This window comes from Ursus americanus, chromosome 7, assembly GCF_024610735.1.
Source record: "Ursus americanus isolate L20-20 chromosome 7, mUrsAme1.1.p, whole genome shotgun sequence".
NCBI classification, from domain to species: domain Eukaryota; kingdom Metazoa; phylum Chordata; class Mammalia; order Carnivora; family Ursidae; genus Ursus; species Ursus americanus.
The window spans coordinates 74,695,872-74,723,523 of NC_142133.1; the positions used below are offsets into that span (position 1 = coordinate 74,695,872).

The 27,652-nt window shown below is 40.0% G+C and overlaps 1 protein-coding gene across 1 annotated transcript in view; it reads left to right on the forward strand.

Annotated features, from left to right (window-relative positions):
- The first annotated feature begins 4,618 nt into the window (after nucleotides 1-4,618).
- Nucleotides 4,619-27,652, forward strand: part of NBAS (NBAS subunit of NRZ tethering complex) — a 339,918-nt gene continuing 316,884 nt past the window's right edge. Inside the window, exons 1-6 of the mRNA XM_045807103.2 lie at nucleotides 4,619-4,806; nucleotides 6,903-6,957; nucleotides 9,079-9,115; nucleotides 11,476-11,553; nucleotides 11,915-11,962; nucleotides 23,248-23,291. Coding sequence (XP_045663059.2) covers nucleotides 4,690-4,806; nucleotides 6,903-6,957; nucleotides 9,079-9,115; nucleotides 11,476-11,553; nucleotides 11,915-11,962; nucleotides 23,248-23,291 — 379 coding nt within the window. The 5' untranslated portion in view covers nucleotides 4,619-4,689. The remainder of the gene's footprint in view (nucleotides 4,807-6,902; nucleotides 6,958-9,078; nucleotides 9,116-11,475; nucleotides 11,554-11,914; nucleotides 11,963-23,247; nucleotides 23,292-27,652) is intronic.

The following is a 27,652-nucleotide window of genomic DNA, read 5'->3' on the forward strand; positions in this document are numbered from 1 at the left end:
GTGGAAAACAAATTTTTCTTTTGCGAATAACTGATTCATGACTTAAACTATCTTTAAACCAGGCCTGGACTCTCAGCTAAATTAAGAAGTTGGTTGGATGACCATGGTAGTATGTGGCAACGAAACTCTAATATATAATATACTTAATTTCCCCCTGACAGAACGGGTTGACGATACTCCCATTCCACATGTTGGTACTTGTCATCCAAAACAGTTCTTTTCCACTTTCAACCATCTAAGTGCTCCATCTGTATTCTCGGTAACATGCTATGATGTGCAGAAAAGAATTTTGAATTTTGGCTCTGTTGTGATCTGCGATTGCTCCAAGCTTCGGCCTTCTGTGAGGACGAAAGAGTTTTGTAAGCCATGAATACCATCAATGTATTGATGTAATAATACCATTTATGTATTATTAATACTAATTCTATATGTCAGAAACAACATTGCAGAGATCCATACCCTAAATACAGATTCTAAATGAGGGACTTTGCAAAATCTATTGGTAGAAATGTAGACAGAGGAGTGGTTTGAATGCATTGAAATTCAACTCAAATTAGCTTCAGGTGAATGCACTGGCTTATCTAACTAGGAAGAAGGTAGCAGGCAGATGTCACTTGCCTCAGGCCTGTTAGTATCAAATGAAGTCTTTATCTCTCCTGTTTTTTTCATTCTCATTGGCTTCATTCTCTTTCCATGCAGAGAAGTTTCTGTATATAGTGAGAGGGCTGCTAAAACTCCCAACTTGTGTTCTTCAAACCCTGTGATCCAAAAGGGAACACTGCTTTTCCCTCCATTTTCATCTTAAAAATCAATCAATCTCAGGGAAGAATTCTCCACCCAAAGCTTGAGGTCAGGGGAATGGGGCTCTGAGTGGGCAGATTTGGTTCAAGGAGGCAGAGTTTGGGGGTTGGCAGCCGCACTAGAATTTCAGAACTGGAGTGAAGGGAGAGCAATTGAAACAGTTCTCAGAAAGCTAATGGGCCTGGGCAGGCAAAGATTGTCGCTGTCACTCCATCAGTCACCCTAAGAGAATTAGGAAAGGAGTCTTGCTGTATTTATGAAATACCTACACTCTCTTCATACAGTCACCAATCTCTTGTTCTAGATTAATGTGCCCATCATCTCAGTTTGCCCGGGATAGTTCTGTTTCATGCCTGTTTTCCTAGGAGAATTATTAAAATCATCCCATTTCATTCTCAAAGTGTCTCAGATTGGATAGTTAATCATGTAGTTACTGAAAATAAGACTCAATTAGCAATTTGGCTTGAGCCCCACATCTGTCTTAAATCATCCTGACCCCGAGACTCAGCTCAACTTTGATATGTACTTTGATCTCTTCTCTGCCTTTCTCATCTACCCCAGTGTCCGACACTCTAGATTCAGAGCTCTTCTCAGGACATATTTATTCTTTCCACTTTCTTTCCTTTCAGTGGTCACCTCACCTTCTTCTTTTTCCAGGAACTCTTTGGGATTTTAAATAGTGGGGAAGAGGGCTTCATAACCTATCTATCTGCTCAGAGCATCTCTGGGAGTAGAATTTTCCTTCCGGAAATTGCTCCAAGTCAAACATACAGTCAAATAGTGTGGAGTTTCAGCCTGTGCTCTTTGTTTCTTTAGACTAGAAGCTCCCACGGATCAGTCAGGCATGGCCTTATGTGTCCTGTTCTGTTGTATACACTGTGGCAAGTGGGGCTGCGGTGAGGATAAAGTAATTAACGTAGTGTGATGATGCTAAAGGAGAACCATTTTCCTGGCGATATGTTTGCACCTGTCCCCTTCACATACCAGCTGAGAAGGAAACACCTGAGTCAGCTTGGCCAGTTACCTCCTGGCTGCTTGTGTGCTGATCGGCTGGAGGCGGTGAAGGACCGATGAAGCAGAAAGCAGTCTTGATCTCTGTCCAAGATTCTTGGATGAGACAGGGCCAAGGAAACTTGGTGTGCAGGACTGGGAGAGGACAGGACCAAGGCCCTGCCACTCCAGGGCCATCTTCACAGTGTATTCCAAGCGACTGGCATTCCTACCTCTTCATGTCCTACTGCGGGCAACGTCTGTGTGCAAATATCTGGTGTCCGCAACTGAGAATCTGATAAAAAGACACCACTGCTCTAAAGAGAATTACTTTGGGGGAAACAATGTGTAAAAAAGATTTTGGGGGAAGTTTTTCATTTATTCAAAATATATATATATATTTTGTCCTGTGCTCTGTGCCAGGGACTGTTGTATATTCTGGGGATATAGCAGGGATGTAAATGGCATTTGTGAGATAATAGAAAAATATGAGTATTGGTCTCTTCCCCTAGTTCCTGGCACAGACCTCCTAACATCCTTGTAATTCCTTAAGTGGTAATACTAGGAGCATCTCTTGTTCTAATATTTGTCTTTGACCCTGTCTCTGACACAGGGCTCCTAAAACCTTCGTAAACTCCTAAGTGATAAGAGCACTAGGAATGTCTTTTGTTTTAACGAAGTGACTCTGAGTGGGCTTCTAGATGACTCCTTACCGGCAGCTCGTCACCAGAAAGACCAAGCCATGATTAGAAGTTTGACATTTTCAGCCCCATCCTCCAGAGGGAGGAGAGGAGCTGGAAATGAAATTAATCATTGATCATGCTTAAGTGAGAAAGCCTGTATAAAAATCTCAGTAGTCGGGGGTTGGAGAGCTTCCAGGCTGGTGAATACAACCACACAAGGCGGGTGATGCATCCCAACTCCATAGGACCAGAAGCTCCTGCCCTCAGAACCCTCCCAGACCTCGCCCCATGTAGCTCATCTGGCTGTTCATGTACCTTTATCATGTTCTTTAATAATCTGGTAAACCTAAGTGTTTTCCTGAGTTCTGTGAGCTGCTCTAGCAAATTAATCAAACCCGAGAAGGGGGGTCTTTGGAATCTGATCCATAGCTGGTTGGTCAGAAGCACAGGTGATAAAGTATCCAGTGGCACGCGTGATTGTAAGGACCTGGGCTTTCCACTGGCCTCTGAAGGGTATGTTTGGGAGTGAGTGTGTGTGTGTGTGTGTGTCAGGGGGTAGCCTTGTGAGACTGAGCCCTTAACCTGTGGAATCTGATGCTCTCTCTGGAAGAGAGTGTTGAATTCTTGGGACATTCTGCTGGTGTCTGGGAATTACTTGATGGTGTGGGGGAAAAACCTCCACACATTTGGTAACCAGAAGGGTCAGAAGTGTTTGGTGCGAGTAGGAGGCTCACAGGGAAAAAAACACGTAATAGAGGAGAGCTGGATTTTCTCTACACGGGTGAAAAGCTGAGGTTTTTTTTTTTTTTCCATTTAACATTGGTAAGTATATGGTAGCACACTCTGTCCTGGTGGAGCCTACATTTTAGTGAATGGGGACAGACAACAAATAGAACAAAATGTACATTAGATAGCAGTTTGGGTGATAAGTGTTACGGAAAAAAAAAACAGAAGGTAAGGGGGATCTGGAGATCTGGAGTTCAGGGAAGGGGGTTACAAATTTAAAAACAAGAAGTCAGGCTAGGCTTCCGGAGAGAAGGTGACATTTGAACAAAAACTTGGAAATGAGGGAGAGACAAATATCTGGTAGAAAGCCTTCCAAACAGAGGGAACAACCCTTGCAAAGTCCCTGAAGTACGGAAGGGAGACACAATGTTCAGAAAGAGCAAGGTCAGTGTGGCTGAAGGTGGCGGGGTGAGGAGCAGGGGTGAGGTGAGAGAGTGAGGGGAGTGGACAGGTGATATAGCGCCGGCTTTGAGGTCATTTAACTTTGAAAGAAATGGGATCCCTAGGCTTCCCAGCTGAGGCTTTTAATTGCATTATTGCCTAATGCATCTTAATGGATATTATGCAATATAACTCCTGCAAGAAATCTTCAGTATTTGTGTGTCTTTTGAATGTGACACAGTGCTAATTTCTTGTTCACTGTATATTTATTAGGGTAACGATAGACTCTGTTTACAAGTATAGAGTTTTCCATGTGGAGTCACTTGCTAAATAAATGAAAAATGAGACTGGCATTTTAGCTTTCTCCAAGTAGGTCCTCAATGTATTATTTCAAGTTCATTGCCTCCATACCCTTTTCCCACTTGGGTTACATTCAGCTGCCTGCTCTTTCAACTTATGTATTTTTCTGCCTGTCTTTTCTCACCCCATTTCACCTTACTTGAGATGCTCTCCCCAAACCTTCTGGGCTTGATTCAAATTCTACTTAATGTTAAAGACCAAGGAAAATCTCCACTCCTCCAGGAAGCTGCTCTCGACTCTGGGACCTTTGTTGCCTTTTCTGAGCATCATTCCTCTAACACCTTTCATTTGCTTAATCTATTGAGTTGCAAAATTTTTGGTGTTTATTTAAAAACCTTTCGGAACTCTTTATGTACTTGGCAACGGATACGCAAATGAATGCTAGCATCTTAGATACTTTTACCATTTGTGTTTTATAGAAGCTGGCTGGATAGGAGAGGTTTAGATTTGTTAATCTCACGCAGATTAATAAACAAGGGGTGCCCCAGGACCAGGACCTAAATCCTACTCTTGACAAGCAACAGTAACTGTACTTCCTACTCTTTAAAAGGTTAATCCAGCGTTTCCTTCTCACTCCCAGTTAACCACACCTCCTTCCCGTGAATCAAAGGCGACAGCGGCCTAGGAAGTTTGTCCTTTGCCAGATGCCGTAGTGGCCCTGCTCTGGTTGCTCAACTCCGGGGCGAACATGGCCGTCTCCGAGTCAGCGCCGGCTGTGAATCCAGCCACTGCGGAGGGCGAGGAGGAGACGATTCTCTATGACTTGTTGGTCAACACCGAGTGGCCCTCGGAGACAGAAGTACAGGTGACTAGGCCCCTCCAGAGCTGCGGCCAGCTTGGCGCGGGCGCTGTCCGGGCAGAGCCACGTAGCTGAAGCCACGTAGGGAGTGGAGCCGGGTGGGAGGGAGAGCAGGGCTCTGCTGCTGGTGCTGTCGCCTTGGCAACGGCACCGCGGGCTAACAGGGGTCTGGGTCCCCTAAAGCCAGGGGTACCTGAGATCCCTCCTGGACTCCCGAATTCGGTCGGCAGGGCAGAACCTTGGGCGCTGGGGCACGAACCTTCCCATTCCGGATCTCAGTTTCACTGCTCGTATTTGGAGGGGAGTTACAATGTTGGACTTCAGGGTCCTCCTGCTGCCTGAATTCTCGGTGGTCCTTTCCGGGAGGCCAGGCAAGACCTGATCGGGGCTGATTCTCATCTGCAGTGGGAGAACTTTCCAGGATCCTACAGTCACTTCAGCATCTGGAGGACCGCCGCGGAGCGTGGCATCAAACCTTTACTCCTCCTTGGTGCTGAATTGCACCCTTTCCTGTGTATTTCAGTAAACAAGCATTTCATGTGCTAGTGTGTCCGTCCATGTCCCAGATAATGTACATGTGTGTCTGTCCATGTCCCAGATACTGTGTCAGGCGGTGGGCATAGAAAGGTGAATAACTTTTATAGTGTCTGCAGTCTAGATGGGAGACCTCCAATAGCCGTTTTAGTCACTTAGTATAATTGCGCTGTGATAGTGGTGTGAACAAAATGCCACGACAGGGAAGAGTGAGGAGCTGCTGACCTGGGGTTGGGTTCCTTGCTGAAGAAGGGGTTAAAGGGGTTGGTAACCTTAACTGGACCTTAGGGTTTTCAGTCGATCTGTAGAGAGGGCCTCCCAGCACAAGGTGAACAGTAGGAACCAGGAATCCACATTTATTCAACTTACTGAGTGCCTGTCATGTTTTAGACTCCGAGAATGCAATAAGATTCAAAAGTACTTTAATTAAAGATCAGGGAGTCCTGACATATGAATTCTTTTTTACAACATCTTTCCTGTTTCTTTACTGGAGAAACTGCTCATTCTCCTATCTATAAAGTTTATAGTTTTTCTTTAACCTTCTTCCCATTGCAGTTTTTGCTTGTCTTGAATAATGTATTTTTTTAGGCTGCACTTATTGTTTTTCAAGTATTTACTTAGTTTCTGTTTGTCTTGAACAATGTGAATATTGTAGGGTATGTAGCTAGGAGGCTGTTTCTGCTGCTATTGGTCGAAAAAGGGTGCATATTCACTTCTTAGCATCCACTGGTTAATTTCAGGGATATTTCAGAATGCTTAACATTATAAATTGATTTTAAAAAGCACAGCCTCAACTTACATTGAAACCTCGTAGCACTTTTTTTTGGTTTTGTTTTTGTTTTGGTTCTATTGATTTCACCTAACGTCAAGCTCTTAGAGGGCGATTACATCTGATTCATCTTTATAACCCTCCCCAGGACCAAATTGTGTATTATTGCCCAGTGGATAATCAATTCATGTTTGTGGAATGAAATACCTTTTCTGTGCTTTCAAGCAGTATCTGTCTGCACTTACTGTATGTCCACGTTCCTCTCTTGACAGCACATTAGTACATCTTATTATTCGTAGTGCCTGCTATTTAGCTTAGTGTTTAGTCTGCACTTAGGAACTATTTAATATAGCAGTTGTATATCAGTGTGTGCGTTAGTGTCATTTTCTTTGTGGATGCACAACACCTACTCAAATATGCCTCCAGGTACGAGTTTATTAATCCATATGAGCACTTTTCCTGCAAGCAAAAATTATTTTAGGCCTTTCTGACCCACCCAAGTAGACTGCTGAACTGGCAACCAATATGGTCTTTGCCCTTGACTTTTTCTGTCTCTGGACTGGTGTTTTGATATATGGTGTTTGAGTTTCTACCTTTAATCCTTGTCCTCCCCTGCAAAATTTGTCCTGACAAATGCCTGTAACTCTACCATGCTTCTACTTCCTTTGTTTCTAAATAGTGGTTCTTAAATACTGGTAACTTGTACCCTGCACCGAGTATTAGCAAAGAAATGTGACTATATCCTGTATAAGTATTACTAGAAAATTCTCAAATGTAATATTCTTTTTTCCCATTGCAGTCTAGAGGCAACCGAAAACATGGTGCATCCTTTATCATCACAAAAGCAATTAGAGGTAAATATAGCTTATTTTTCTCTATATAATGATATAGTTAGATAATTTTTTTCATTTCATTTGTAACTTTACTGTTTTTGAAACTTTAGGAATTTTATTTATTTATTTATTTTAAAAATGATTTTTATTTATTTCTTTGTCAGAGAGAGCACAAGCAGGGGGAGCGTCAGGTAGAGGGAGAAGCAGGCTCCCTACTGAGCAAGGAGCCCAAATGCAGGTCTCGGTCGGACCCTGGGATCATGACCTTAGCCAAAGGCAGACACTTGACTGAGTCACCCAGGCGTCCTAAAACTTTAGGAATTTTAAAATGTTCTTTAGACTTATAGAGCCTGATAAAAGTGAATAGCACACATGTCACCTGAGTTTAATTTTATATATGTATATATATATGTGTATATTCAGATTTATGTATGTATATGTATGTACACACACACATTTTTAATGCAGCTTAGAGCTGAAGTATGGCTTAAGGTTAACTATTATGAATGTGTTCTAGAAGAAATGAAGAAACTCAAACCCAATATGAGTCTCAGAGTCTGGACATTGAACGTGAAAAGACAGTGACAAGCTGTTTTAAATGGTTTACATGATGTTCCAGCGACATCTGGTCAGAGTTATTCAGATTAAAAATTTGGTTAACCAGGGTATTCATGTAACTCCTGACAGAGTTTGCTGTGAGCTCACAGTATCTGAGAAAGTCTTGAGCACTGGCTGTGTTAAGCCAATGCTGTGAGAATTTTATGTGTATTTATTGATCTAATCCTTTATTAGACCATCACGGTAGGTGCTATTACAAGTTCATATTTTTCGATCAGGAAACTTGTCCAAGGTCACTCATCTGGAATTTGACTGCATGTCTTTCTGGCTCCAAAGCTTGTCCTCGTAGTACTGGTGAATTTGAACTACTTACTTACACAGAGAAGATTCAGTTTCAAAGGAGTTAAGTACTTGAAATTAACTATAATTTTATCTTCTGTTATAAGCACTAGCATATTCAATTTGCATTGTGACAAATGTTTTAAAATTTTGACAATTTAGAAAATGTACACAGGTAATTAAATTCATTTAGAGAAATTCGGAGAATATGGATAACCACAAATTCGAATGAACAATTTCTCATTTTACCACCCGGAGAAAATCTGTTGCCCTTCCGACTTTTTTTCATTGATCTGCACCTACATGTTCACACTCACATACACATTTTAAGTACGATCATATAAAACGTTATTTGTCAATAGAGTAGTTAATCTTAAAAGTAAAACCGTCAGTTATTTTATGAGCAAAAGAGGGTTTATTCAGGAGTAAGAGATTTGCAATTCAGGACAAGCAAGTTACAGTAAAACTATAGCTAAGTCCAAACAGAGGAGAATAACATTATTTTCTGGAGGAGGAAGTTGGGAGGGGTTGTTTTGAACGAAAGTCCATTGGAGAAAAGCATTCAGGGTGATGTTGGTTTCTTATTGCCTGAGTTGCTGGGGGAGTCCATTTCTTGTAGGTAGTGTGACGGTACATCTCTTCCTTCTTGGGCCCTATAACTGATGATAATTTCCTGTTGATGATTCTTCTTTTGAAGCCTGACACTTCTTCCTGTCATTGATGTTGAGTGGTACTGCTCCCCCTTCTAGCCTCCGACCTCTACTTAAGTGAGATGTCCCTTTATTTTCAGTGTATTAGAGATTTTGTTTCCCATGGGCTTCTGCATTTTAGGTATTATTATTATTTTTTAAATCTCTGCTATAAAGTACAAAATAATACCTTAATTTTTATACAAATATTTTGATTTTAAAGGGTGATTACTATGACTTCTACTCCTTGGTTTTATTAAAGCCTCTTTGGTGAAATTTAACATCTCAAACTACATTTCCCACATTTCCTTTTTGTACTGTTAGGAAATACTCAAAGTTTTGAGTAACACAAACTTGGGACTTAATATACACAAATGTATGATCTTATAAAAGTTATAGTTTATATTAGATTATATTCCTTTATTTTAAGAATTTTGTTCTCTATATTTTGTAATGACTCTGCAGTATATTTTAGATGTATTGTCACTGAAGCTAATGTGAAAGTGATTCCTAAAGAACAGCTGATTCATATTTGGTTTTGTTATTTTTATTACAGATCGTTTATTATTTTTACGCCAATACATCTGGTACAGGTGAGTGTCCCTTCGGAGAACAGTGTGAATGTCAAATATAAATATTATCCTCCTTATGACTTAAGTTTTCAGAATCGAATCCCAGATTGTGATAAGGATGCTGACATTCAGGTGAATGAAATAGACCTTTTCAAACAGTTGATATGCTGACAAGATATCTCAGTTGACTTAGGGTAATTTTTGTTTAGTCATTATTCACAATATTGCCGGATGACTTCTGCTTTCTCCGATGAGTGTTCTCAGCCTTATCTTGAATGCCCACATGATGGGTCTGGAGCTTGGGGATCTTTTTAAAAACAATTTTGTTCATCTCGTATCAACAATTCTTGTGGTCAGTATTCAGTTGCGGTGCATCAGGCAAGGTCCTTTACGTTTCAGTTCTTGGGTACTTTTTAATTCTTTTGGGTGTTAAGTCTTTTTAGGTGTGGTGCAGGTGTTCAGCCTTAAAAGGAACAAAGAAATGATCATTCTGACAAATGATATAGTTCTCCTTTTAGATAGGTGTATAGGAATTGTTTTATAGGTTTATTTAACACAGATTGTTTAAGGACATCTAATCTTAAAGGCTCCAGAGATATAAAGTTTTATAAAAGAGACCTTTGGCTCTTCTCTATATTAGCTCTTATGTTTTTCTGCTGTGTGTGTGTGTGTGTGTGTGTGTGTGTGTAGTGTATATGTATAAATTAAATTTCTTATTTAATTTTACCTCTTTTTTGGGGGTGTATGCCCAGTATGATAGGGTAAAGAGATGAGAGCTGAGGCAGGGGCAGGGACAGAGAGGAGTAATTAAGAGGTAGGCTGTTTTTCCTGAGCTCACTGGTTGATCTAGCTTGCTAGTCCTGAACATCTTAGGGAAGTGTGGGCAGAAAATATGTCAGTATAGGTCAATGCACCATGAAGTGATTATTTAATCTTCTCCATGATATGTTACTTTCATAAGTAACATACAGTTATCTGAAAAAAGTTCAGTTTTTGCTCTTGAGTTTATAGTAATTAAACCTAAAGGTTTTGGGGCAATATTTGTTTCAAGTGCATTTTTCTTTTAAAGTTTTTTTTTCTTTTAATTATGAAGTATTGTAAACAGACTGGGAGTTATATAGACACTGTAAGTCCTAACAAGTTTATTATGGTATTATCTACATGTGAATTAGGCAGTTGTTGCTGTTTGGTTCAGATAGCCTTTTCCCTCTTTTTATGCAAAATGTTACAACTCATTTCCCCCACCCTATTCCCCTCCAGAGGAAATTATCATGCTCACCTTGATGGTATCATTCACATGCATGTTTCATATCTTTGTTATAATATTTCTGTAACTACCATGGTATAAAATATTTTGTGTTTTCGAAATGAACGTAAATATGCTTAATGTATATTACTGATACTTTTATCTTACCTTTTTGTTTTCTAATTTCCATAGCGTGTTTTTTTTTTTTTTTTTTCCACCAGCTTGTTTTCTTTATTCTTCTTTTCCATCTGTTCTCTTGATTTCCTCCTGTGTTACTCCGGATTTGTTGTATCTGCTCAGACACTGATGGTGAATCCTTTCCTACTGTCTTTTGTGAATGATGTTATTGTGAGCTTATGCTTGGTCATTCTTGCACCACTTGAGTGAAGTGAAATTGTGGTCTGATCTTGCATGTAGTAAAAGCTTGGGGTTTTTCTTTTTCATAGGGGATTTCATTCCCATCCTCCCACAGACCGAATTCCAGACAGAGATGACATTCCTGAACAATGCCCCATGCCCCCTGCCTCTTGCCTATAGCGAGGTTTGTCTAGTCCTCCTTTCACTGAGAGTGCAGTCACATCAAGGGGTCAAGGGCAGTGCTGGCCTTGCAGGAGTCTCCCTTCCAGCTCCTGTTCTTTCTTTGCCCTGCAGCTCCTTTCCTGTCCCAGGTGTTACTTTCTGTTTTGAGTTCTTGTACCTGTACTCAATTCTAACTTTAAGTTCCCCTTTCATTTCTAACACTTGAAGATTTCTTTCGTTCTTGTGAGTTTAGCTGTGTACTAGAATTTGTTAGAGATGAGTCAGAATTTCTAGGTGTGTGTAACAGGAAGAGTTTCTTACAGGCTCACTCTGCTATGTTACTGGTATCCTCGATATCCTTTCCTTAGGAAGGACATAAAATTTATATATTTGAACATACCACCACGTTTTCCTAGAAAAAAGAGATATGTATGTGGTCAAATTTCAGATAACTCATTAGTAACTTTTGGTTTTGGGTTTACCAATATTCAAATCTTATATTCTAATGAAAAAAAAAATCTTATCTTGCTATAGCTCTATGTGTTATTTATAATATTTATTTACTTATATATGTCTTTCACGATTGAATTTTAAATTAGCTAATGTGTTGTTTCAGCCCTGTGCCTTTTTTGCTCCCTGATGGACTGGTTCGCTTGGTTAATAAACAGATAAACTGGCACTTGGTACTTGCAAGGTAAGGTGTTAAAAATTTATGTGTTTCTCTACTGGGATTAGCACTTAAATTTCATTATGGATATTAATTTTGGAGTCTTTAGGCTTGCAGTCTTGATTTTATTTAATTTTTTTATTGTATGTGAATTACTTTGTCACATATGATTGGTATCTTTTAAATGTATTAATTCAACTGTATTGAATCATTTTTGTGTACACATTTTTGGTACCTTTATACTCATTTACTTTAAGTTCAAAAGTTGGATAATTGAAGATGTGAAAGCATTTAAAAATGATTTTAACTTCTTAAAGTCATTCCATCTTTGTTGAAGACTGCTACAAATATTCATATAGAATTTTTTTCTCTTTCTGTCCCGTGAAAGCAATGGAAAGCTTTTGGCCGCTGTTCAAGATCAGTGTGTAGAGATCAGGTAATTGTTAATATTATTCATATTTAAAATTTCTCCTGAGAAACTTTTACTTGATTTATGGGAACTAAGATTTTTGAAGGGGCATATTTAAAGGGATTTTACTGTTAACTCACATAATTTTGTGAGGTGTCAAACACCAACTTATGCCAATTACAGGATGAAGGATACTTTGTCAGAGTAGCACAGTCTACTTCCCCAGATCAGTCTGCTGTCACCTGAAAATTTTACTTTTTCAGTAGACAAAGCATATCTTCACAACTCTAGAAGTCGCTCTTGTTTGACTAGTTACTGCTAAGTCAGCTAAAACAGATGCTCAAGAAGGTATTAAAGTAGGGACTACTTTGCTCTGTTGGCATAAAGCTGTAGATGGAATATAGGTCTGCAAAAGACAAGGATTGCATATTACTTGAGACCAGTGACGTACTACTGAATGTCTCAAGATGACAGAGAATTATTTACACATCTAGAAGGCTTCTCTAAATTGGGCTTTCCATGTACTTTATTATTTTAAAGATTAAAAAAAAAATTTATTAGCACAAGCAGAGGGAGGGGGAGAGGAGGGAGAAGCAGACTCCCCGCTCAGCAAGGGGCCTGACACAGGGTTGATCCCAGGATCTGAGATCATGATCTGAGCTGAAGTCAGATGCTTAACCGACTGAGCCACCCAGAGACCCCTCCATGTACTTCATTTTTAAGTAATATATCAGTTGTGAAAGAAATAGCAACAGTAGCAACTTAGGAAAACTAGTTAATTTTTTCTGGAAATTACCAATAGCAGACTAAACATGTTGCATTTCTAAAATCAGAGGCTACTTCTTCAGGCAAGGCGTAGCTCTTGGTTTTTAAAAAATAAACAATGAGACTGAAATTTCAGGATGTCTAGATATCAGTCAAAACTTTTTTCCAGTACTTCATTATTCTTGACTAAACATAGCATAATGAGCATTCAGTTGCTATCACACTGGTTTTAGCTTTCTGTTGTGTAATTTCTTTTTCCAGTTATCCAAACAGAACTGGACCCCTCAGCTTGTGGGGGAGTAGACAGAGGACTTGCTCCCATTGGGGCATCCCTTGGAGGCTTTGTTTCATGATCCCTCTTAAAATCGTCAGGATGGAGATGATTGGCAATATTGAAAGCCTTTCAAAACTGCATTACTTAATATGGTGTGGCTTTGATAGGCGGGTCCCTCTTTTTTCCCACAGCATCAGTAAGCATCAGGCTGGCACAATTTTTGGACTTCCGTTGTTCATAGAAATGGGCGATTACTTGTTATTCTGTTTATTGCAGTAATGTGAAATGTATCTTTTTGAGAAATGTGCTTATGGTGTAACTTTATAACTAGCAGTTAATCATCAAAATTTCCATCTTTCTCCCATGAAATGAGAACATCAGTGGAATGATCTTAGGTGTTCGGGTCAGGATGTGCATGTAGGGATGGGATTGATATTTAGGCCAGTGAAGAAGAGTTTGACCAAGGGTTTCTGGAACTCGTTGATAAAATTTTTGATGAAACGAATAGAAAAAATTTGCTTTTATGAAAGGGTTTGCTACTGGATTGTTAGTGTGTAAGATGTTTATAACACTTGTACAGATATCCAACTCTAGGAATTCACTCGTGTTTAGACTAAGTGCTGAGGGATGATTTCTAGGCAGCGGAAGTGACGCCCATCAAGAGCTTCTTCATCGGTGTGTAATTTGCAAAAGCGTTCGATAACAGTAGTGTGTCTAAGGAGTCTTACACGGTGAGGCATGAATTCCACCAGGAAACTTTTCAGGAACCTGCTCCCTACGGCCCCACCCCTCCCCCTCAATGGTTTGGTACCAATCCTTTATGCTCCTGAAATCAACACTATTATACTTAATGAGGCTAACGCCTTTGGCATTTAGTAAGTGCTTTGCATGTGTTAATTCATTTAATCTTTGTAGAAGCCCTATGAGGTAGGTATTGCTATTTTTCTCCATTTTAGAAATGAAGCTGACACAATATGGTTAAATTACTTGCTTGAGGATTGGAAATCTACCATTTTAGCTTCAGTGTTCCTGCTCTTAACCACTGTACTACCTTTTGATCATGTTGTTTAACCATATATGTGTGTGTGCTTACATGTGGGTTTCCCCTGGTATAGTTAGGGCCACTGCTTTGCACAGCTCCCGGGTGGTCATTTACTTAAAATTCTGTGTGAGTGGGATCTGTTGTCAGCAAGTCCAGTTACACTGTGTGTTCCTTGGAAGGAAGCAGGCCCTGTCCTTTCTCCCTCAGCAGTTTATTGAAGATTTTATTTACTTTATTTTTTTTTACTTTACTTTATTTTTTTTTAAAGATTTTTATTTTATTTATTTGAGAGAGCGAGAGAGAAAGAGAGAGCACGAGCCGGGTGAGGGGCAGAGGGAGAAGCAGGCTCTTGCTGAGCAGGGAGCCTGATGTGGGGTTCGATCCCAGGACTCTGGGATCATGACCTGAGCCAAAGGCAGCCGTTTAACCAACTGAGCCACCCAGGCGCCCCTGAAGATTTTATTTTAGAGAGCACTAGAAAGAGAGAGAGAGAGAGAGAGAGAGAGAACATACATGAGCAGGGGGAGGGGCAGAAGGAGAGAGAGAATCTCTAGCCGACTCCCCTCTGAGCGTGGAACCCAATGAGGTGCTTGATCCCAGGACCCTAAGATCATGACCTGAGCGGAAATCAAGAGTCAGATGCTTAATCGACTGAGCCACCCAGGTGCCCCTCCCTAGGAGCTTATATTTCCTTAAACATAATAAGTGCATAGTTGATGTTTGATGAATAAGTGAGGTGTTTGTAAGTGGGATAGAAGAAACAGATGCTGGGAGGGCATTACAGGGCACGGTCCACTGACCTGCTCGGAGTTGGCAGTTGGTTCCTCTTGCTGAATTGATAGATACACTTTGTAGTAACCTGAAAGAAGGAGTCTTTGAGCAAAGATATGGAATGGTTGGGACGCCTGGTGGCTCAGTCAGTTAAGCGTCTGCCTTCAGCTCGGGTCATGATCCCAGAGTTGTGGGATTGAGTCCCATATGGGGCTCCCTGGTCAGCAGGGAGCCTGCTTCTCCCTCTGCCTGCCTTTCCCCATGCTTGTGCTCTCTCTCTCTCCCTGAGAAATAAATAAATAAAATCTGAAAAAAAAGATATGGAATGGTTAGCAAAGAAAACGGGCAGGGTAAATCCTCAAAGTAAACGTTATACACAGTGGCTGTGCCTGAGCTTAAGATCTTTGTTCTCACTGTTCCACGTTTGTTTTTTGTGCTGTGGTGAAGAACACATACAATGCAAGATTGGCTCCGGTAGTGCTCCTAGTAGGCACCTGGTATCCGGTCAGTATTTGTTGATTGTATTAGAATGTGAAAGATCGCTCTAGTGTCTGGGGTCATTATTGAATACTTGGAAGCAGTCATATTTTAAATAGGAAATGTTTTTTGAGCAGAAAAAATGAAAAGTTGAAACACGTGTATGTTAGTTTAAGTTCAGAGAGAGCCCTGCCTTTTGCAGGATTGGTCCAGGGCTGCTGTTCCCCAGTATGTTTGTAGTGAGTGGCAGATGACTGCAGTCCTTTGCTCTGATACGGCATCCCTAACCTGCTTATGTGTGGGGCTCACATGGATAAAAAGCGACTTCTTGTGAATTGCTACTTTAATTTGTAATTTGGCAGTAATTACATATTATAAGTGCTAATATGTGTTTCCTTTTTTCCTAAATAGTGAAGTAGCAATTTCTTTCTTTTTTTTATTTTAATGTTTTTTTATTATATTATGTTAGTCACCATACAGTACATCCCCGGTTTCCAATGTAAAGTTCGATGATTCATTAGTTGCGTATAATACCCAGTGCACCATGCAATACGTGCCCTCCTTACTACCCATCACCAGTCTATCCCATTCCCCCACTCCCCTCCCCTCTGAGGCCCTCAGTTTGTTTCTCAGAGTCCATAGTCTCTCATGCTTCATTCCCCCTTCTGATTACCCCCCTTTCTTTATCCCGTTCTTCCCCTACCGATCTTCCTAGTTCTTATGTTCCAAGATGAGAGAAATCATATGATAATTGTCTTTCTCTGCTTGACTTATTTCACTTAGCATTATCTCCTCCAGTGCCGTCCATGTTGCAGCAAACATTGAGAATTCGTTCTTTCTGATAGCTGAGCAATATTCCATTGTATATATGGACCACAACTTCTTAACCCAGTCTCTGTTGAAGGGCATCTCGGCTCCTTCCACGCTTTGGCTATTGTGGACAATGCTGCTATGAACATCGGGGTGCATATGGCCCTTCTCTTCACTACGTCTGTATCTTTGGGGTAAATACCCAGTAGTGCAATGGCTGGGTCATAGGGTAGCTCAATTTTTAACTTTTTAAGGGACCTCCACACTGTTTTCCAAAGTGGCTGTACCAACTTGCATTCCCACCAACAATGTAGGAGGGATCCCCTTTCTCCACATCCTCTCCAACAATTGTTGTTTCTTGCCTTGTCTATTTTTGCCATTCTCATTGGCGTAAGGTGGTATCTTAGTGTGGTTTTGATTTGAATTTCCCTGATGGCTAATGATTTTGAACATTTTTTCATGTGTCTGTTAGCCATTTGGATGTCCTCATTGGAAAAATGTCTGTTCATATCTTCTGCCCATTTTATGATTTATTTGTTTCTCGTGTATTGAGTTTGAGAAGTTCTTTGTAGATCTTGGATACCAGTCTTTTATCTGTAGCGTCATTTGCAAATATATTCTCCCATTCCGTGGGCTGCCTCTTAGTTTTTTTGACTGTTTCCTTGGCTGTGCAGAAGCTTTTAATCTTGATGAAGTCCCACAAGTTCATTTTATCTTTTGTTTCTCTTGCCTTTGGGGATATGTCATGAAAAAGGTTGCTTTGGCCGATGTCCTAGAGGTTGCTGCCTATGTTCTCCTCTAGAATTTTGATGGATTCCTGTCTCACATCGAGGTCTTTCATCCATTTGGAGTTTATTTTTGTGTATGGTGTGAGATAGTGGTCAAGTTTCATTCTTTTGCATGTAGCTGTCCAATTTTCCCAGCACCATTTATTGAAGAGACTGTCTTTTTTCCACCGGATGTTTTTTCCTGCTTTATCAAAGATTAGTTGCCCAAAGAGCCGAGGGTCCATTTCTGGGTTCTCTATTCTGTTCCATTGGTCTATGTGTCTGTTTTTGTGCCAGTACCATGCTGTCTTTGTGATCACAGCTTTGTAGTACAGCTCAAAATCTGGCATTGTGATGCCCCCAGCTTTGTTTTTCCTTTTCAACAGTTCCTTGGAGATTCGGGGCCTTTTCTATTTCCATACAAATTTAAGGACTATTTGTTCCAGGTCTTTGAAAAATGTCCTCGGTATTTTGATCGGGATAGCATTGAAAGTGTAGATTGCTCTGGGTAGCATGGACATTTTAACTATGTTAATTCTTCCTATCCATGAGCATGGAATATCTTTCCATCTTTTTATGTCTTCCTCAATGTCTTTCAAGAGTGTTTTATAGTTTCTAGAATATAGATCCTTTACGTCTCTGGTTAAGTGAATTCCAAGGTAACGTATGGTTTTTGGTGCTATTGTAAATGGGAAGGATTCCCTAATTTCTCTTTCTTCGGTCTCGTTATTCGTGTATAGAAATGCAACTGATTTCTGGGCATTGATTTTGTATCCCGCCACATTATTGAATTGCTCTATAACTTCTAATAGTTTGGGAGTGGCTTCTTTTGGGTTTTCCATATAGAGTATCATGTCATCTGCGAAGAGAGACATTTTGACTTCTTCTTTGCCGATTTGGATACCTTTGATCCCTTTTTGTCGTCTGATTGCTGTTGCAAGGACTTCTAGTACTATGTTGAATAATAGTGGCGAGAGTGGACATCCTTGTCGTGTCCCTGATCATAAGGGAAAGGCTTCCAGCTTTTCCCCACTGAGAATAATATTTGCAGTAGGCTTTTCATAGATGGTTTTTATGAGATTGAAAAATGTACCCTCTATTCCTACACTCTGAAGGGTTTTAATCAGGAAAGGATGCTGTATTTTGTCAAATGCTTTTTCGGCATCAATCGAGAGGATCATATGGTTCCTGAGTCGTTTCTTGTTGATATGATGTATCACACTGATTGATTTGCGAATATTGAACCACGCTTGCATCCCAGGTATGAATCCCACTTGATCATGATGGATAATCCTTTTAATGTACTGTTGGATTCTATTAGCCAGGATCTTGTTGAGGATTTTGGCGTCCATATTCATTAGGGATATCGGTCTGTAATTCTCCTTTTTGAGGGGGTCTTTGCCTGGTTTGGGGATCAAGGTAATATTGGCCTCATAGAATGAGTTTGGTAGCTTTCCTTCTGTTTCTATTTTTTGAAATAGCTTTAGGAGAATAGGTATTATTTCTTCTTTGAATGTTTGGTAGAATTCCCCAGGAAAACCATCCGGGCCTGGAGTTTTGTTATTTGGAAGGTTGTTTATCACTGATTCAATCTCTTCATAATTAATTGGCCTGTTTAAAAAATCAGTTTCTTCCTGTTTCAATCTTGGTAGTTTATAGGTTTCCAGGAAGGCCTCCATCTCTTCCAGATTGCTTAATTTATTGCCATATAGCTGTTGATAAAAGTTTCTAATAATCCTTCCAATTTCATTGGTGTTGGTTGTGACCTCTTTTTTCATTCAGAATTTTATTAATTTGGGTCCTTTCTCTATATTCTTTTGGATAGTCTTGCCAGCGGTTTGTCAATTTTATTGAATCTCTCAAAGAACCAGCTTCTAGTCCTGTTGATCTGCTCTACTGTACTTCTGGTTTCCAATTCATTGATTTCTCTTCTAATCTTGGTCAACTGCTTCCTCGTGAGTGGATTAGGCCTGTCCCTCTGTTGCTGTTCCAGCGTCCTGAGGTGAGAATATAAAAACTGCATTTTAGGTTTTTCTATTCTTTTGAGTGAGGCTTAGATGGCTATGTATTTCCCCCTTAGGACTGCCTTTGCAGTATCCCATAGGTTTTGGACCGTTGTGTTTTCATTCTCGTTGGTCTCCATAAATTGTTTAAATTGATTTTTGATTTCCTGGTTTATCGAGTCATTCCTGAGCAGGATGGTTCTTAGTCTCCAAGTGTTTGAGTTTCTTCCAAATTTTTCCTTGTGGTTGAGTTCCAATTTCAGAGCGTTGTGGTCTGAGAATATGCAGGGGATAATTTCAATCTTTTGTTATCGGTTGAGACCTGTTTTGTGTCCCAGAACGTGGTCTATTCTTGAGAATGTTCCATGGGCATTAGAATAGAATGAGTATTCTTTGGTTCTGGGGTATAGTGTTCTATATATATCTATGAGGTCCCAACTCGTCAAGTATGGCATTCAGAGCTCTTGTTTCTATGTTGGTTTTCTGCTCCAGTGCTGTGTCTATTGCTGATAGTGGAGTGTTGAGGTCCCCTACTATTAACGTATTTTTATCTGTATGTCTCTTTATTCTGGTTAAGAGTTGGCTTGTGTATCTTGCTGCTCCCCTGTTGGGGGCATATATATTTATAATTGTCATATCCACTTGTTGGATACATCCTTTAAGAATAATATAGTGCCCTTCTGTGTCTCTGACTGTAGTCTTTAGTTTAAAATCCAATCTGTCTGATATGAGAATTGCTACCCCAGCTTTCTTTTGAGGTCCATTGGCGTGAAAGATGGTATTCCATCCCTTTAATTTCAGTCTGAATGCATCTTTAGGTTCAAAATGTGTCTCTTGTAGACAGGAAATGGATGGGTCATGTCTTTTTATCCAATCTGCAACCCTGTGGCGTTTATGGGAGCATTTAGGCCATTTACATTGAGACTGATTATTGAGAGATATGATTTTAATGATGCCATGTTGCCAGTAAAGTCTTTGTTTCTGTAGATTGTGACTTTCTGTTCTGTATCACTCTTGGGGCCTTTTTAGTTTTACAGAACCCCCCTTAATATCTCCTGTAGGGCTGGTTTCGTGGTTACGAAATTGGTCAATGACTGGCGATTCTGGAAGGTCTTTATTACTCCATCAATTCTGAATGACACCCCTGCTGGATAAAGGATCCTTGGCTGCATGTTTTTCTCTGAACGAGCCTTAAAAATGCACCCCGCCCCCAACCCTTTCTCTCATTCCAGGTCTGTGTAGACAGGTCTGACGTAATTCTGATACTTTTGCCTTGGTACGTGAGAAATTTCTTTGCCCTGGCCGCTTTCAGTACTGTATCCTTGGATCTAATATTTGCGAATTGTACTGTGACGTGACGTGGCGTAGGTTTGTCGTGGTTGAGCTTGGGAGGGGTCCTCTCTGCCTCTTGGACACGAATGTTTGTTTCCCTTTCTAGATTAGGGAAGTTTTCAGCTACAGTTTGTTCAAATATCTCTTCTAGACCTCTGTTTTTCTCCATCCCCCTCGGGGATACCGATGATTCTGACATTGGAACGTTTCATTGAGTCAGTAATCTCCCATAACCTACATTCCTGTGCGTGGATTTTTTTGAGTCCAGATTCTATTTTAGTTTTTTCTTCTACTAACCCATCCTCCAATTCGCTGATTTGTTCTTCTGCCTCATTCACCCAGGCCAACAGAGCCTCTCGTTTGGACTGCATTTGGCTCATAGAATTTTTAATTTCTGCCACATTCGCTCTCATTTCCGCCCTTAGAGATTCTATATTCTCATTAACATTTTCATTAATTCTTTTTTCAAGTCTGCACATCATCTTGACCATTGTTATTCTGAATTCCATTTCTGATAATTTGGTTATATCCATATCCATTAGTTCTGTGGCAGAGGCCACAGACTCATTGTCTTTTCTTTGCTGAGGGGGACTCCTCTCGTCATTCTGATGAGGAGAGGTTGCAGGGTTGTCCAGAGCCCAAATTATTGACCGGGACCCAGGCAGTGCACCCTTGTTTTATAGGGATCTTAGGGATGTGGGCTTTTTGATTTTTCAGCCTGCCTTCTAGGGGAGAGGCCAGCCGCACCAATATTCAGGCAACCCTGTTTGGGTAGAGTCTCTGTGTCCCCTGCGAGGTGGGATGGGGGTGGGCACACCGTGAGCCGGTATTTCCAGGCTTTTGTTTTCTGGCTCTTTCCCTGGTGGTTTGCTGTGCCTCTTCTGAGAGTCAGAGCAGCAGTAGCCGAATCTCAGCCTCTGTCTCAGAACAGAGGGATCGTGGACCATTCTCCACTGATGTTCTGGCCACTTTAACTCTGTTTCTGTTGGTGCTGCTCAACCCTGCAGCGTCCCGGTTTGTGCACCCCGCACCCGGTGTCCCAGCCTCACTTCCAGGGGTGGCGGGTCTCTGTCCTTTGTGTTTCTAACACCGCCAGCCGCCAGCCGACCCCGCGCGCTCTGGAGCTCCTGGTCTCAGTCTGGTTCCAGTGAGCACACCGGAGTTCCTTCCGTGAGAAGTCTGGTGTCATGCACTCCCCGGCTCATGGTCTCAGTCTCTTCTCTCGTGAGTGTTGTCCGTGAGTCCGCGTGCTCCCCCATGCAGGTGGCTACCGCTTCCCGGTGCCTGAACGCAGCACCTCCCTCCCCCTTCTGTTTATCTTCCGATATCTGTGCGCGGTTTCACGGCTCCCTGCTTCGTACCTCAATACTCAGCGCTGGAGATGTTCATTTGTAGAGATCCGGATGTATCTTCCTGCATCTCAGGCTGATTCTGTGGATGTTCAGGCTGGTCTGGTACCTATCCAGCTCGACTCAGGGGACCGGCTGAAAAAGGGGTCCCCTACTCCTCCGCTATCTTAACTCCAACCCCGAAGTAATAATTTCTTATGATTATGAGCTGTTATAAATACAGGAACAAATTAGGAGCCATCACAGAACACAACAAAAAGCATTGAAGTAAGGGACACATGAAAAAAGACACCCTCCCCCAAATTTGCTTAAGTGAATGTATTTGTGAAGTTTTGACAGAACCAAATTTATGTCTCCCTCCTTCCCCTTCCCCAGCAAAAGAGAGGCTATGATTTGTGATGATATTAAGGATGAAAGTAATAAATACCGACTTAGGTTTAGTTTGTACTAATTTATACGTAATCTCTTCTTTAGTCCTTCCCCAAGCTATGACGTTGCTATTACGCATTCTATTTTATTGAGAGGATATGAAACTCCTATTGAATATTTTGTCCAGGTTACCCAGATGATCTGAAATCAGGCCAGCCTCACTTCAAAGACCATGTTCTTTCTGCTGTATTCTATTTGGAGGCTGAATAGTCAATTTCTTGAAGAAATTTATTACCATATTTATAATCAGCTTTTGTCATATTTTAATAAATATTAGTCTTTGCAATTTGTTTAAAAAGTGATGCTTAGTCATTTTACCAATATTAGAAAAGAGTTATGTATTTTAGAAAGAAGAACTGCAAATTACCTACAGGTCAGCCAAAATCTGTATGTTCTTTGCACCTCTTGTGTGGGTTGGTGTGATCTTTAGCCTAAGAATACATTCTCTACATTCTATTTGATACCTGTTTTCTTGATAACTTATGAAAAGATGTTCATAATATATTAATTTTCAAATCACATACAGTAATTGCATAATATTTCATTGAATGCATTAGCAAAATCTAATCTTCTACTGGGTGTATTTTTCTCTTTCATAAATTAGGCTGCATGAATTTCCTTGAGCTCTGTGTGTATCTGTAATTATTTCTCAGGGATAACTTCATTATAGAAGTTGAATCGCTAGATCAAATTACTGTGGGCATTAAGGTTTTTTGATAATTGTTACTAAATTATTTTGTAGAAGGTTTACCAATTTTCATTTTTGAACATACAGTAATTATATTACTTTGGTATATATTTCAAGATCACAGATTTCAAATAGGTCAGTGGTAACAAATACGGTCACCTGTTAAAGCTATTTGATTTATTAAAGCAAGATTTTTTTTCCTAAGTGATTTAAACTTTGTAATATGATACAGACCATAGTTCTTGACCAAGAGCAGTCTGTGTAGCTTTAAATAATATTGTTGCTTGGGCCCCGTTCCATATTTGCTTAATCAGAACCATTGCGGAGGGGCCATGCATCTGTATTGTATTAAAAGACCATGCTTTATCTAACTTTCGCTTATATTTTATTCTGGGTGGAACTCTGTTTCTGGTGAAATAAGGTTTGGAAGAAAACGTCACCAATGGAAGGGTCTTGTTTGAGCATAAATCCATGTCTGAGAGAAGGAATGGTTTAGTGTAGGGTAGACAAGTTGTATACTTTATCGTTTTTGTGGGGTTCCATAGTATGGCGAAATAGTGTTGTTGTGGTGAAACTGTTGGCCTAATTTTACACATATTTTGCAGGTCTGCAAAGGATGACTTTACATCTATTATTGGGAAATGTCAAGGTAAGAGTTTCCAAAATATTGAAAAAATGAAAGTTTCAAACTTAAAACAGTTAACAGTATTCCGTAAAAGCCAGGGTAGAAATTAAATATTAATAAAGATTGTTGTGACGCTATTAAAATGATTTTAAAACTTCTTAACTGAATTCTCTTACTGCCCTTAAATGTTTTGCATTGTCCATTTTGGACATTTTGAAGAGATTTGAAATTGAAACTATTTTAAAATAAAAGTCTACACCAGTTTTGGGATAAAGTATTTGTGTCTCTAGTGTTTTTTTGTTTTTTTGTTTTTTTTTAATGTACTCTCTCCACCCAGTGTGGGGCTTGAACCCCTGACCTCGAGATCAAGTCACATGCTCTACTGACTGAGCCAACCAGGCGCCTCTAGGCTTTTATTTTGAATTCAGTGCAAAAAAAAAAAAAAGGAAAATTATGTATAAGTCAAGAGTTGGTTAGATGTAGACTAGTAAACAAAAATCTGGGATTTGATCATTCTGATGTGTTTAGCACAAATTACTATGGTTTATGTATATGAACCATTTTGCAGGATACTAGGGATATGACTATGAACAAAAAGTTATAGTCCCCTACCTCTTCAGGTATCTAGACACTCAGAATATAATTACTAAGTTCGACAAATCTGATGAAGGAAAAGTACAGAGCAGAGTGAGCGTTTAACCAGGGCTGTGAGATGAGATTGTTGAGAAAAAGTGACTTTGGAAAGCAGCCTAAGGGATGAGTAGAAGTTAGGAGCAGCTGTCTGTAGGAGCAGGTATGAAAAGGCAGAGGGAACCTTACAGGAAGAAAATAATCAGGAGTGTGCTATTAAGTAAATACAGCTATTCTCTATGTTTTACTTAGGGACTTGCAGTTCCATCTGTCTGACCTTGGGTCAGTTTAACAGTGTCATGGTTGTAGGAATCCTAAGGATGGCAATCATGGTTGTTATGACGATGACAGACATTTATAGTGTCCTTACCTTATGCCACACACTGTGTTTAGGGCTTTATATGCATTTTCTCATTTAATTGGAAGAACATAGAATACATACCTTATCTCCAAGTAGCATTAGGGTAAAATGATAAATCCTTGACAGTGAAAGAGCGAGAAGGAAGACATCGATAGTTTTGAAACCTACAAATTGATGGTAGTACAGAGGATTTCCCCAACTTCCCTGTGAAAATGGTGGTCTTAAGCTCCTTGTCAGATGTGCCATTAGTGAGTGTCTCAGTTTCCTTCTCATTTTCCTCCTTTTTGGCCATCTGCTTGTGTTTGGAAAAATAAAGGTCAGATGTTTACAAGATGTTTTCAGTTTTGTTGTGAATGGTGATATTCTATTAGTATGTCAGAATCACTATACTTCTGTAATTCCACGTCTGCTAGTGGTAAGGTAGTAATAGTTCTTACAGAGATGTCTGCATGCACAGTATGTATTGTAACTTAAAAGCAAATGTAAAACTGCCTATTTGTTTATATAAACTTACCTCTTCTTGTAATCTGTTCGTTGGCTCTGTCCCCTGGATTGTCAGTGATACCATTATCCGTAGCAAGCCAGAAATCAACATGTTTTCGCATTCTTTTTCCTTCTCTTTCGTCTTTATTTGACAAATATTAAGCTGCCGCCATGTGCCAGGCACTCTCCTAGGCGCTGTGTATAAAATGAGAAGTAAGCTACGGGTGATCTTGATTTAAGGGTTTGCAGTCCCTCAGGGAAGAGAGAAATACTTCACTGCAGCTGTACTGAGTGACACAATGGGGAGGCCTCACCTTTGCTTAACTTCAAGCCCTGGGAACCCTGTGAAAATGTCTCCGGCCTCCTTTTCTGCCATCACAGCCCTAGCTCAGACTTTTAATATTTTCACTAAGGTGTTGTTGTTGTTGTGTGTGTGTGTGTGTGTGTGTGTGTGTTTAAACAACAGTCTCCTGACTAGGTTTTCTTCTGTTTGCCTCTCACTGATCCACACTGCACCCTGCTTGCCAAATTGATTGCTGTTAAATGGAAATTCCATCCAGTTACCCTTCAGATCTGGCTCCCTGCTTTCTAGAAATGTGACCTTGGACAAGTTACCTTACTCTCGGAGCCTCAATTACCTGTAATGGCATAATGTTACAGACTGAGTTGTGGAAAAAAATAATATGAGCTAATACATGCAAAGCTCTTAGGATAACGTCTGACACATACTAAGTACTTAGGAGACGTTAAGCTTTTATTACCGCCACCACTGCTAGTCCTGTCATTCTGCCTGGAATCTTTCAGTTGTTCCCCACTGACTGTGGAATACTGCTCATTTTTTCTGACCTTTCAGTCAGTCTTTCCCTTCAGATCCCTCTGCCGTACAGCCTGTGTTCTTGTACAAAGCAGCTTTTGCATTTCCAGCTTTTTCCATCGTGCTTTTCATGCCTTGGTACAGATAGTTCTTTTTCCCTAGAAGCTCCACTTTTATATTTAATTAATGAGTCTTGCGTATTTTAGTTCAGGCATCCACTCTCTTGGGAAACCTTCCCTTCCTGCCCACTTCCTCATCATTTGTACATCTTTCTTTATGTTTTCCTAGGACTTGTTTGTACATGTATCCCCACACTCAGGCTGCTCTACTTTTTTCCCCCTTAATTGTTGATTTGCTTATCTGATTCCTGCTTCGATTATAAATTCTTTGAAAGCAGGGCTTCCATCTAACTCAACTTTTTTTTGTTCCTGATGCTCAGCGACTCTTTCACATAGTAGGTGTACAATTCTCAATCCTTTCAAGTGGGTAATGACACTGGGGAACTATTACAATGATTTTTATGAGTTTGTGTATGAGCAAAGTATATTTGCCTATTCCTGTGAGTTAATTCTAGAAATTCATGACTGTATACATGTTTATAATAGTTGTATATACATATATAAACATTATGGATAATTGGCATGATTTTCAGGGTTTTTATTCCTTATGAACACAAATGCGTATACATACCACAAAGAATAGATAAGGGGCTCTGTTTGCTTCGTATCCTGTTGAGAATACTAGACGAGTAGTGTTGTGCAAGCTCTAGCATTTTTTGAATTTGCTTTCAATTATCTCCTCACCAGCGCTTATTAAAGTAGACCAGACCTGCCTTACGTAATGTGTAAGGATCAAGAAGTTCCCAGAAGAATAATTTAGGAGTGGATATTCAATCATCTTTTTCCCCGGTGCTGTGCTTTTGTTAGGTGAGGGCTTGGGAGCCTGCAGTGAGCCGCTGAGAAGCATGTTCAGAATGCTGGAGTGATTCAGACATTCTGGGCCCTTTTGAGCTGTGACATTAGACACTCACTCTTAGCCAGTACGTAAACTGAGAGATCTGCAAGTTAACATGAAAATGGGAAGCTTAACCTTCTGTATTTCACACAAATTATAATATTTGTTAGAGGTTTTAGTGTGTACAGTTAATGTGGCCGCATGGATGGGATAATAATGCTTTGAGAACTAATGTTTTATTTTGTTGGCTTCCACATGTGTGGATTTATGACCTTAATGCCGCATTAATGGCTTCTTTCCACTTCATATAATTTGAGGTAATGATCATTTGCTTATTATCGGACTCATCTTTATGGGAATAACTCTCGTATGCCAAATGATATTTCCTGTGTATGCTTGGGGAGAAGGAGCCAGATTGTTGTTAATGCGTTTTTGAAACTATATATTGCAGAGTCTGCAAACTAAAATAGGAACTATTTCGTTCCACTTTGATATTTTTCAATTATTGCTTTATAAAATATATGCCACTTGAGAATGTTTAAAATGTTTGCAACTTGTTTTGGTTCTGTTTGCCAGGCCATAAATATTAGCCTTCTCTTTCTGCCTTGAATAGTGACCTAAATGATGGCATATGGAATTAGAAGGCAGATTTTTTTTTTCTAGAGCTGTACTATGTTAAGAGATTTTTTTCATATTTCTGACTTTGAGATCCCATAAACCAGAGCTTACCATACTTCCCATAAACCATACTTCCCATAAACCATACTTGCAATAGACAAGCACTAAGGAGCAGCTTGCCTGCTGTAAGTATGCTGAGATCCCACCAGCCCACTGGTGGCCTGGTGGGCCCCATGACAGGCCAGGCTGAGACACTGTCCTTTGTGTTTTTGTATTTCTAAAATTGGCTTGATATTTTGTAGTTTCCATTATATTTTTGTTGAGATTCTCCATATATTCCTTACGTTTGTTTTCCTTTGAATTCCCAAATATGCTTTAATAGCTGTTTTGAAGCCCTTGTCTGCTTATTCCTTAATTTGTATCATTTCTGGGTGTGTTTCTGTTGGTTGAGTTTTCCCATGTTTATTGATATTTTCATGCCTCATATGTCTAACACTTTATTTTTTAATTTAATTTTTTTAAATT